A 12,452-nucleotide genomic window follows, 5' to 3' on the forward strand; every position below is an offset into this window, starting at 1 on the left:
CTAATTTAGGCTTTGTTTTCCAGACCATGATTTACCTACTGTGCCGTAAGCTCTTTCTCCATACATCTACCTAACTTTGGTATTCAAGGAAAAGGTAAGCGTGTCTCATTAGTGCTGCTTTGGTTTCCTAAGCACTGACTGTGCCGTCTTCTGTCACGTCTTATACAGAATCGGCATTAAGCTGACACTCCTGCCAGGTGGAAGGAAACCTTGATCTCTGAGGGTAAAAGGCCATTTTTTTTTCTATACTAATGTTGCTTTTCTGCTTTAAGAGAATTGAAATTTTTGGATATTGGAGGCCAGGCAAGGCCTTGCCTTTCTTGCCTGGTACTCATGGTAATGTCTCATTTGTGGTGTGTTAATGAGTGATAGCACACACTTCCACCTGCTGCAGGTGGTCAATAAATGTGTGAAAGAGCAGCAACAACAGTAATACACCTTCTCATTTCAGATTGATCATTTGTGGCTCATTCAGCTTTACATGCGCAGTGATGCAAATGGAAAGAAATAAACGTTAAACCACATCGCACTGAAAGTCAATTTTACCGAGATGGAAATTGAGCATCTTAGTCTCCGTGTGTTTCATTCCTTAACACCCATGGCCATGCAGCATTGCCAGTGGTCAGCACCATATCTGCGCCCGTCCCATATGGCCCAGAGCTTGTACGGGCATCTCCCCTGCCTGTGTTAGCACATGTGTCCTGGGCAGGGATGAGATTTTCTTCTGATTTGTTGTCCCCTGTAAGTTACTACTTTCCAAATGTCATGTGATGTCATAATGTAGGACACAACCTGGAGGGCTGGTAGGGCGTGCTCAAGCCCATCCTTATCAGGCCTGGCTTTGAAATGGTGACATAACAGGGCTCGTGACTGTCCCACAGTGCACTGCCTGTCAGTGGCTTTTTACTTTAGTTTCATTCAGCCTGCCTCTGTGAGAACAGAGAGCCGTGTGACTTCCATTTGCAAAGTTGATTCAGTTTTCTTTCCCTGTCAGAGGGCATTCTATTCAGAATGGGTGCACTGGCCTTCAGCTATAACGTGTTTTTAAAGAACCAAAGTTCTCTATTTTAGTACATTTGGAAAATACTGAGGTCCTGGGTCTTTAGAGCACATATCCCACCAAAAGAAACCAGAATTTGACAGGGAAAAAAATGGCCTTTTTCGGTCAGGCACAGATAAAATGTAAGTTGAGGCAAAACCAATGTGCCTTATCAGGAGGAGGTACTAAAAAATAAGCAAAGAAAATGATGGGAGCATAGATGTGTGGTGGGGGAATCCTTTTGAAGGGTCTCCTGCAGGGCAAAGCTGGAGCTGTTTGAACATCGACCAAATAATGTTAGGAATAAACATCATTGTGTATTGAATAAAGTGAGAACCGAAGCAAGTCTGTATGCGCATGCACACACACACACACACACACACACACACACACACACAAACACACACACACAAACACACACACACAAACACACACACAAACACACACACACACAAACACACACACACACAAACACACACACACAAACACACACACAAACACACACACACACACACACACACACACACACACACATGAAAAGCCTGGAGAAGGGATGTTCTTGTATGAGACTCTCTTTCTCAAACACAGAAAAAACAGAGTTAGAACATCATTCATAGATGCCCAAACTAGTGTGAAAGACGAGGAACTGGGTTTTTCACTATCTCCCTACAGAGATCTTTTCCTTTCCAAAAGAAGATGAAAAGCTTTAGAGTGGAGAAAGCTCGTCACCTGTCACCCTTGCGATATGATTGATATAAACAGTCCTAGTATTGGGATAAACTCATGCCATATTCATGTTGGCCTGATGCATTCAATAAAGACCACATGAATCTACCCCTGAGAAACTGTGAGAAGACACACCATAGTTTTATGTATACTGTCCTTGGATTGTTGCGTTCTCAGAGACAGAAAATCCCGGGAGTTGTTCTATGGCAGTGGGAACAGACAGTACAGACATGGTAACTGAGGGCAGAGTTCAATCCTGGATTGCATCCTGAACCCAGAACTGTAAGATGATCTGTAACGGGCTTTTATAGTAAACCAAAAATTAGGTTTGTGAAATTTCCTTATTGTAACAATTACAAAGTGATCATGCAAGAATATATCCTTATTCTTAGAAAATACACAATTATGAATTCAGTAGATGGGGCACATTGTCTCCCCCAACTCCCCAGTGATTGAGGGGAAAGATAAAGGTGTGACAGTGGGGTGTGCGCAGCGACACTGCAAGGGCCAGTGGGAGAAAGTGTGTATCACTGGCAGAACTGGGTAAGACTATGACATTGTTAGTAGACATCTGTGTCACGGGGCCTCGGCTTGTTTGCAGCATGTGTCCTTGGCAGGAAGTACTGTAACTAATGCCCCTCCCATGTGTGCAAAGTCTATGGTGGTTCTTGCTTCCTGTTATTGTTTGTTTCAGTCAAGATCGTTTGTGTATCCACCTGCCTCAGCCACCCAGATACTGCGATGGCAGGCATGCACCTGTGGTTTCGGTGTCGCTTTTGAATAAATGCAGAAACCTTCCAGGCTAGCAGAGATTCTGAGGATCTGACATTGGAATGACAAACAACCAGCAGGCAAAACTAAGTCAGAGCGACTCAGTAGAAACCCAAGCCAGGGTCTTGAAGAATGGAGTAACCAAAAACATTTGCCAGAGAGGTCTGTGTGAAAATAATTTCCAGCCTCTACGCTGATTTTTTTCCCCCTTCTTCCAACAAGAAGTTGCCAGAATCCAGTTAATCCAGCAAAACTTTGTCCCTTTATTTACTTTCTTATATCTTTGGACAGCTTAAGATGTTAGCATAATTCACTAAGCTGCAACTTGAAAGCAATAGAAAGGGAAATTGGTATTTCCAACCTGCACTAGTGGTCTCTTTATGAGACATTTTATTATCCGGGGGTGGAGCCTCGACTCAAACATGTTTTCTGAAAATGCATTTTCTTCCCGAGCCATAAATGAAAATGCCCTTGAAGAGGTCTTAACGTGCTTTGTATCCCAGGCTCCTCAGGGTGCGCATTGAACACTCTGCTGTGTTGAGGCTGAAGTGTGAGAAAGACTCTGTATCTACTCCTGCGAGGGTCTGAATTTTAAGAGGAAAGTGAAGTGTAATTTTCTGAATACACTTGTTTGGAGATTTTTTTTTTCTTCTTCTTCTTCTTCTTCTGGGTTTAGTGTCGTCAAATCAGAAGCAACTGACCCAGTATTAAGTGGTTTGAATTAGCACCTTGAGTGGTGGATTTTTGCTAGTGTAAATTCATGATGTCCAAAGCTGTCCAAACCACCAGCATTAGTAAGAACTCAAGGTCTCGAGAAAATGAATTTGCTTTAAGTGAGAACATGTCCCAAAACGGTCTCTTCCTTCCGTGAGTTCCTGAAAGTCCCTAGAAAATTAGTTGATGGCTCAGCCTCATTTCACTCTTCAGATATGAGTTGTCACCTCTTGGTTCATTTTTGTCATGCCGACTCCATTCGCCTTTGGCCTATACTGAATCACCTTGATTTTGCTTTGTCTGTTGGGAATTTATTGTTTGCTGTTAACTCTCCAAGCTCCCAGCTGGGATGTGATCACCATTTCCATTGCAAACCATGTCAGCATGCCATCCAGGAGCTGGGGGTATAGAGATGGAGAGAGATGTGATCTGTCAGTCGTAGGAGATCTGAGGAGATTTTGAAGGAGCAGGTTGTCCTTGAAGACTGAGTCCAGTGCATTCTCATTAGGAGTGTAGTTTATTTTGTTAATTTTTATTTATGTGTATGAGTGTTTTGCCTGCCTATATATCTGTGTACAGCTTGTGGTACCTGGTGTCCATGGCCAGAAGAGGCTGTCAGATCTAGAGTTACCTGTGGTTGTGTGCCACCATGTGGATCCTGGGAATCAAACCTGATTCCTCTAGAAGAGCAGCCAGTGCTCTTAACCGCTGAGCCATCTCCCCGGCCCCCTCCTGGGACTTGGAAGAAGTCTGCTGGTATCCCCGTGTGTTGGTGGTCGATGGAGTGCTGCTGGGATCTGAGCAGGGTGCAGTAACACTGAGCTCATGTCTTGCATGAGCACATCCTTGCATCTACCCTGCCAAGTAGAAGCACTTGACTTTATATGTCAGGAAGCTGCGGAGGAGAACATTGCCTTCCAGCGAGTCTCCTAGACAAGGAGGTGGGGAATAAGGATGTGTGCAGGCTCAGGGTGCTTCTGTCATCCGCTTTTGTGCTCAGTCTTTTTAAATGTCAAGGTGCACCAAAGTATTGACACTGTGCAGTGATTTAAGTTGATGTGTCTGGGTTTTGTTTTTTGTTTGTTTGTTTTGTTGTTGTTGTTGTTGTTGTTTGGTTGGTTGGTTTTTTGGATAAGAAGATGGAGCTAAATGCAAGAGAAGTTGCTGTGTGAGCACCTGGAGTTCAGCTTCCTGTGGTGTGCCGCCTGAAGCAACTTGATGGGTACTTCCTGGAGCTGTCTTTCCTTGCGTTTATTCCCATCTTCCTAGAGCTTTTGAAGTACATTCAGTGATGTAATGTGTGGAATAGCTTTTAGGCACAATGTAAACTATAAAACAGGATTTCACCTTTATTTTTTTTTTTTTTTACCATTATACGCCTTTCTTTGTGAAATGTCTGACATACTCCCATCAGGCGTTACACAGTTTCCTGAGCTGTAGCTGAAATCCCTTGCATTTATGCCCAACTTATCTGTCACGTGTTGAGCATTTAGCACTTGGGCTACCTCTCACAGGCTTAGTATCCTCCCTGAATGCGCTTTACTGTGTTCAAGCTTTGCATCTTGGGAAGGTTTATCATGAACTGGGAAATAGCCATAGGATGCATCAGCAGTGCTATGTCTTCTGGGGAGCATGGACGTGGGTAAAGTGGCATGTTATGTGGGATGTGCTCACACAGGCTGTAGCTAAGGAAAGCTATGGGGACCAGAATAAATGGGCTGTGGTCCTAGTGTGTGGGAAACACAGGTCTATTGTACTAGCACTTTTGCATAGGTTTGAAATGTTTCCTAATACAGTGTTTTAACTATTTTACAGATGCAGATTTTCTTTTACAATCCAGATGACTTTGACAGCTTTCAAACGGCAATTTCCGAGAACAGAATAATTGGAGCCATGGCCGTATTTTTTCAAGTAAGTTAACGGTGGCTGAAATACTTCAACCAGCGAGTTCTTTGTATTTTTTCCCCTTAATTTGCTGAATTGTTCCACGTTTAATGAATGCATCTGTTTTCTAGTTCACACCTGTCTAAATGAAAGATATTTCATATTGTCTAATGTGTGATTTAAAATGTAAATAAGTATGTTTAGAAACATAATGAAAATTTTTGCATGAATTATTCTGATTTTATTGCTACTTGACTGTGTGCAGATTGAAGAACACATTTATCATCTAACTCACGTTGTGGCTGACGCGTTTTGAACAGGTTCCTTCAGAATAATAAGAGGCAGATAAAAACGAGGGGGTTTTCTTTCAAGTAACCTAGATATTTCACATTACCTGAAGAAGCACTAAGAAACAGCATCTGCCGCTTGCTGGGAAAGACCCTGTTTTCCCTCCACATCCCCAAGGTAACCCGGCCTTCCTGAGACTCTCCAAGTTGGTTCCTATATGAATCACTATTCTCCATCTCTTGTTTGGTTTGTTTCACATTATAACCTAGACTAGTCGGGAACTCACCGTAGTCCTCCTGCATCCGCGTCTGTGTGCTGGGACTGTAGGTGTGAGCCACTGCACTCAGCTCTTTTCTCTTTTCATTATGTTCATATTGATCGTTGCTCATAGCTCCTGTATCAGGTTATAGTGTAAAGTGGAAACCCCTCCCTTCCTGTGTGTGTGTGTGTGTGTGTACATATATGTGTATATGTAACTCTAGCTCCAGGGTACCTGATAACCTCTGCTAACCTTTACTAGGCCGCTACATTCAGATGTACCACTCACATACAAACATGCATATAAACATAATTTAAAACAACAAAAAAGTAAATCTTTTAAAAAATCATAAGTATGAAAATTTGTTATTTGTCTAAAATATAGAGGGGTCTTAAACGGGTAATGTTTCTTAGAGGGTAAAGGCATTTGCTGTGCAAGTTGGATGGCCTTAGTTCCATTGGGAACCCACATGAAAGTATGACGAGAGAGTCAAATGTTCTGTGACATTCACAACATGCAGTGACACACATGTATCCTCCCACCCCACCCACCCTCAACCCCTTCTCTCTCACTGCTCTGTTCCGCTTTTCTCATAGCCACGTCCATTTCCTGCTTGTGATCAGTCTATTACTTTGTCTCTCTGCTCTGGACTCTTCTAGATGCCTCTGGCTGTTCTTTCTTTCATATCTATGATAAAATCCTTCCCTGTAGCCATACCGTGGAATGGCCATGTTATCAGTGTATACATAGATGTCAGTCCTCCTATTGACTTACTCTACACACAGTGTCGTTAAACCTGTAAGGTTCCTAATGCTGCCACAGCATTGTATTGGCACAAGCCCAGCAGGTAGACCAAGGAACCTTGTTTTGGCTTAAACCTAGTTTCATGCACCTAGCTTTATTATAGATCATAGACATGATTTGTTGAATGTGTACAGTTTTTAGAAAGTTAAGTATGGGAACTTTTACATACAATGCCTTATACCCTAATGCTCATCAAGATGGGGTGTCTGTCTGTCTGTCCGCCTGTCTGGGAGGGATGTGCCTTCCCATTGTAATATGATGTACTTTCCATGCAGAGACTCCCATCTGAGCATGTCTACTTGCTCCTAGTGTCTCTATGCTGGGCATGAGCTGCAGAAACTTTGAGTGGCAGGGGGCATCTTTTGGTCACAGGTCAACCTCAGAGTCTTACTGTTAAAATGTAGCAAGACAGGCCTTGTGCAAGTGATTCGTGGATGGAGGGCAAAGGAACCGCTTCCACATGCAGAAAAGAGAGAACTGCAACCACCGAGTGTGACCGCAGTGCTGGCTCACAAAGCTGAGAGTCACTTGCTGGGTGGTTGCTGGTAACCTGGCAGGAGTATGTCCAGATTATCCACATCTTATTTACATCACACAGATCACCTTTGAGCCCACAGCCCTTGGAAGATAAAAGATAAGAGTAAAGTTTCATCTTTTTTTAAAATTTTTTTTATTAATTTATTCTTGTTACATCTCAATGGTTATCCCATCCCTTGTGTCCTCCCATTCTTCCCTCCCTCCCCTTTTCCCCTTATTTCCCTCCCCTATGACTGTTCCTGAGGGGGATTACCTCCCCCTGTATATGCTCATAGGGTATCAAGTCTCTTCTTGGTAACCTGCTGTCCTTCCTCTGAGTGCCACCAGGTCCCCCCCTCCAGGGGACATGGTCAAATGTGAGGCACCAGAGTACGTGAGAAAGTCATATCACACTCTCCACTCAACTGTGGAGAATATTCTGACCATTGGCTAGATCTGGGTAGGGGTTTAAAGTTTACCGCCTGCATTGTCCTTGGCTGGTGGCTTAGTTTGAGCGGGACCCCTGGGCCCAAATCTGCCTATCATAATGTTCTACTTGTAGGTTTCTAGGACCCTCTGGATCCTTCTACTTTGCCATTCTCCCATGCTTCTCTCATCTAGAGTCCCAGTAGGATGTCCTCTCCTCTGTCCCAGTTTCCTGGTAAGTGAAGGCTTTGGTGGGACATGCCCCTTGGGCTAGTATGCAGATATAAGTGAGTATATACCATTTAAGTCTTTCTGCTTCTGGGTTAACTCACTCATTATGATCATTTCTAGCTCAATCCATTTATCCACAAATTTCGGGAATTCCTTGTTTTTAATAGCTGAGTATTATTCCATAGTGCATATGTACCACAGTTTCTTTATCCATAAAAGATTTTTTTTAAAAAAAATATTTGAAATAAACACTTGGCAAAGGATAAAGAAATTTGTTGTTAAACCATTCCAGAGAATAAATAATTAGTGTAAGTACAAAAATTAAAATAATTACCTTGTCTTTTTAGGGTAGAATTTTGAATATTCTCTATTGTTAACCATGTTTGAATGCTGATAAAGATGTAAAATGCTCTGAGAATTATTAAAGCCCTCTTTTAAGCTACCCTCTTATTGTAATGCCTTCCATGAGTTATCTGGTTAGACAAGCAAGAGTATATCTGTGCTTACATGAGCTGGAATCAGAATAAGTGGACAATTTGTGGGATGATACTTTGCTTTTAAAATAATGTACTAAAAGGTATAATAGGTTTCACTTGAAGTTTTGAGAGGAGAGTTGGTAGTATTCAGGATAACTGTGCTCTGTGTACAGTTGTAGTTTTTATTAAAACCCTTTTTGTTTGTTTGTTTGTTTGTTTGTTTTTGTTTCTCGTTTATACGCTGTTTCTTCACCAGCATTCATTCCGTACTTTCCTGTTTTCCTACCAGGCCTAAGGTGGTCTCTTTAGCCACATGACTGCCTGAAGGATTTTAATCTGGCAAGCAGAAGTTGCAGCCATCCTCCTATAGATTTGCTTACTGCTGCATTTGCACAGAACACGGAGGACTGTTGACTTATTGGCTCTTTAGTGCAATGTCCCGGTCATAGCCATCACTTCCACTGTCTGACATGTCCTTCAGTTGTCATTGAGTCTAGGGAATTTCAAGGTTGCAAATACGTAAGTGGTTAGGAGTCAGCTAGCCGAGATACCTTTCTCTCATGTTTCAGTCTTTGGATAGGGTCACTTCTAAATCTGCTCTGAATGCAAAGATACAAAATGGTTCCCGTGTCAGTAGAGACCCAGCCAGTTGGTGTATTTCTAAGAAATAAATACATTGTGCTGCACTTGTATATAAATGATCTTTCTTTGATGTATTTCTCCTTTTTGAACATTGATTTTAACTTTAAGTTTGTATGTATGTGTATGCCATGTTGGCACAGGAGTCTGTGGAAGATAGAAAAGATTACTGGACCCTCTTACCCCACCCCATCCCCCAAAATAGCCTGAGTTCCAGCTGGCTGTGAGCTGCCTGATATGGTGGTACAGCTGCCATTTTCTTTGGAATGAACTTGAATCCTCTGGAAGAGCAAGTGCATTTAAATGCTGTCTCTCCGGCCCCATTGAAGGGTTTCTTTTTGACAGCCCATCTTCAGGATCTCTTAGTGTGCTTTCTCCATTTCATCTTAGCAGCTCTGCTTTCAACTGGCCAGTGGAACTGCGCCCTTTGTCCCACTTCGTTCTCATTTCTGTTTCGATTCTACCCAGGATTAAACTGCATTCGTTTGGGTTTCCTTAAGGTCCCTGAAGTCTTTTACTCCTTTCCTTCTCTACCCTCACTTCCGAGTTAAAGGGAAACATTAGAATTCACATGTCTCGTGAGTTGCTAACCCATTCTTTATATCATGTCGGCGCTGCAGACTGCTTAATTATTTTTCTCCATCTGGAGAGGCTTAGTAATTAAATGAAATGGCAGCACCTGGGATTATTTATAGACACGGAGAAGGAAGAAGTTGTTGGTGACTCATTCATCTAGGGCTGGCTCCAAAGCGGTTTCTCCACTTCCTTGCCTTTCACCTTCCGCTCCCCCACTCATCAGAGGAAGATATGACTTGTCCTGTTTTTGACCTGCTGTGACTCCTAGCCTTACATCTTGTGTAGATGCTGTTACTTTGCTCACCTCCTCCAGCCCCTGTACCATGAGCTCATTGTGGGCCAAGGGGCCTATTCATCATGGCATCTTTTGTATGTGGCTGGTCTTCTAACTTGCATGTGCAAATACTTAGTTGACCTGAATCATGAAGGTCTTCAGGGTTGATTACAGTGGGGTGTCCTGACAGCCCATCAGTGAACAAGTATTGGGCATTCTCACTAGGAGGTGTGGTTCCTGGGAAGAGTGGAGGGTAAGCTGTGTGAAGCAGAGGTCTGTGGCTACTCTTCTTTTGGTTTGCCTCAGATACGAATCATCAAGGAAGTACTCGGTACGATTCAATTAGAGAAAGCCCACAGAGGTTGCCCACTCCACCCGTGATTGTATTTTGGAAAAAATGGACATCCAGATGGCTGTTTAGACTGCACCCATAAAGATTCTGGTTATCTCAGAAGAGCACAGCTCTTGAGATGGTCAAGCAATGGGATCGGGAGTGAGGTGAGCCTGGCGATTCATTCAAACTGATGGTTTCCAGTCTGTGCGTCACTGAACCATCTAATGTAGCATAGTATTATACTGATGCCTTTCTGTCTTTGTGTCTGCAATCCTGAAGGGGCAACAGGTCTTAAAATTTTTTACTACTGAATTCAGAGGCCCAAAGGAATGTTTTAGTTACCAAGACTGTGTGAGATGTATACGTACCTGTGTCTGGGAATTATTTTGCAATGCTTCCCACCAAAGTGCTTTTATGTTTGTCAGTAACTGGTGAGGCTTTCTGGCTTATCTTGCTGGCTCTTCATTATGTGTCCTTTAAGGTCTAGCTGTGGTCCCTGATGGCTGGTGTCTGTTTCAGTGGATCCACTGTGTCTTTGGTTTTCCCTCTTCTTGCTTCATATCCTGCCCTCCCCTTCTTCATTCATTCATTTATTCATTTGTTGACTCATTCATTCTGCAGTGTTCATCAGACAAATTTTCTTTGCTGGAGTCCATGAAAATTTCAAAGGGAGCCTAGAATTAATACCCTACCTTCAAACGTAATCAGAACCAGTAACATTTGGGAAGAGACCATCCTTGAGACCTTTCTTCAGCAGTGACCGTCACTCTGTCCTTAGTACAAAGGGAGCCCAGACCAGGTCAGGTAGATTAAATATCAAGTGAAAGGTGCAGTTATACCTTCCGTGCAATTTCATAGTGATGAATATTTCATTTTAAGAGCATGTAGTTTCCAGTTATGAATTTTGGAACTGGCCTCTCTCGGTTTTTCTTTTCTTCCACTTTTTATACCAGCCACCAATACTAAAGCATAAATCATGCTTTTATTCATGGTGACCTAAATAGGTATTTTTTTAAAAAACATATTCCCAAGGAACTTTTCTGCTTTTTGTTTATTGACAATAAATTATTTATCACAGCTAGAGACAGCTCTAATTTTTTTCCTCACTAGTTATGTGAAGTAGGAGGTAGGGGTATTTTAGCACCTTTTAAAAAATGTATTTCATTGGGGTTTTTATACCTCTACTTCCCTTCTAGCCCTTATTTCTTCCAACATTCCAACTCTAGGTGGGAAAGAAAGAAGGTTAGTGGGGACAGAACAGAGGCCGTAGGTCTCTTTAGACTATTTCCTGCTGGTTAGAGTCATTGGGCTCCTTGGGGCAAGTCCAATCTTCGTTTCAGGACATCTCCAACTTCTTCTCACCACACTGTAACCATAGTAACCAGGAGCAGCTGGAGGAAGCAGCAGCTGCGTTCTTCCTTAGGACACACGCTCGTACCCTGTTTCTCTGGGCTCTGGCATTTATACCCTCTCAGGGTCCCCAGAATTAAACTATCTCCAACTAGCAAAGACCATGCCCCTCTCAGAGCCCACAGATGGCAAACAGTCTGCTGCAGTGGATGTTCTGAGGCAGTCCCATTAGCCACACCTAGGATTAAAACAAAACATGTTTCTATAACATAACTGAGTTTTCAAAGAAACCAAAAACTCTCACAACAGGAGTATGAATCAGTAATTGTGTTCAACTGCCAAAATTTCTCCCCACTGCTTTTATTTTCATTAAATGTACTTATTTATTTATTTTTATTTATTTGGTTGGTGAGAGAGAGTATATGTGGGGGGGTGGGGGGGGAGATGACATGGGTATGGAGGTCAAAGAACAGCTTTTAGAAAGCATTTATCTCCTTCCACTATAAGCCTTTGCCTCAGAGGTCAACCTCAGGTCATCAAGGCTTGCACCCTGCACTCTACCTACTGCCCCTTCTCACTGCCCCCCTACCTGAGGTATTTTAAATCACCCTAAAAGTGTTTCTGTTTCCGGAAACATGCACCGGTGTTGATGAACTTCACCTTTGGATTGCTTTCCAGCAAATACACATCAACCCAACATGACTGGACTGTGCTCCCAGAGAGTCGCTGCTGTTTGACGACCCACCCACTCCTTCCACATCCTCGCGTTCATCCTGTCATAACTTCAGTTCTTTCACTACATTACCTAGAATTGTAATTTTAATATGTTTTGGGTTGATTAAGAAGACTTTTAATATACACACAAAAATTAAAATACATATGTTCCAATTAAGCTATTTTAACAGTTAATTGATTTCATAGAACTCACCATTAAGTGAAAGTCAGAGTCATTCTTAATATTCAGATGCAATTTTGGAGCCGATTTGTGGACATACATCATGGAATTTATAACCTTATCAGGTGTTTTCAGCACATCGCCTGTCTGCAAATAGCCCGTGATTCACAATCCCTCCTACTGGATGCTAGAGAGGACTATTTAATTATTGGCAAAGCATTACATAATTAAGAGACTTGAGTTCTTTGAA

At 42.5% G+C, this 12,452-nt stretch overlaps 1 protein-coding gene across 2 annotated transcripts in view; it reads left to right on the top strand.

Annotated features, from left to right (window-relative positions):
- The window catches only part of Ptprg (protein tyrosine phosphatase receptor type G), a 684,777-nt gene that overhangs the window by 477,973 nt on the left and 194,352 nt on the right, over positions 1-12,452 (top strand). For both annotated transcript variants that reach the window (XM_051139706.1, XM_051139702.1), the window contains exon 5: positions 5,066-5,161. In XM_051139706.1, coding sequence (XP_050995663.1) covers positions 5,066-5,161 — 96 coding nt within the window. The remainder of the gene's footprint in view (positions 1-5,065; positions 5,162-12,452) is intronic.

This window comes from Acomys russatus, chromosome 3 (genome assembly GCF_903995435.1).
Source record: "Acomys russatus chromosome 3, mAcoRus1.1, whole genome shotgun sequence".
Lineage (NCBI taxonomy): Eukaryota > Metazoa > Chordata > Mammalia > Rodentia > Muridae > Acomys > Acomys russatus.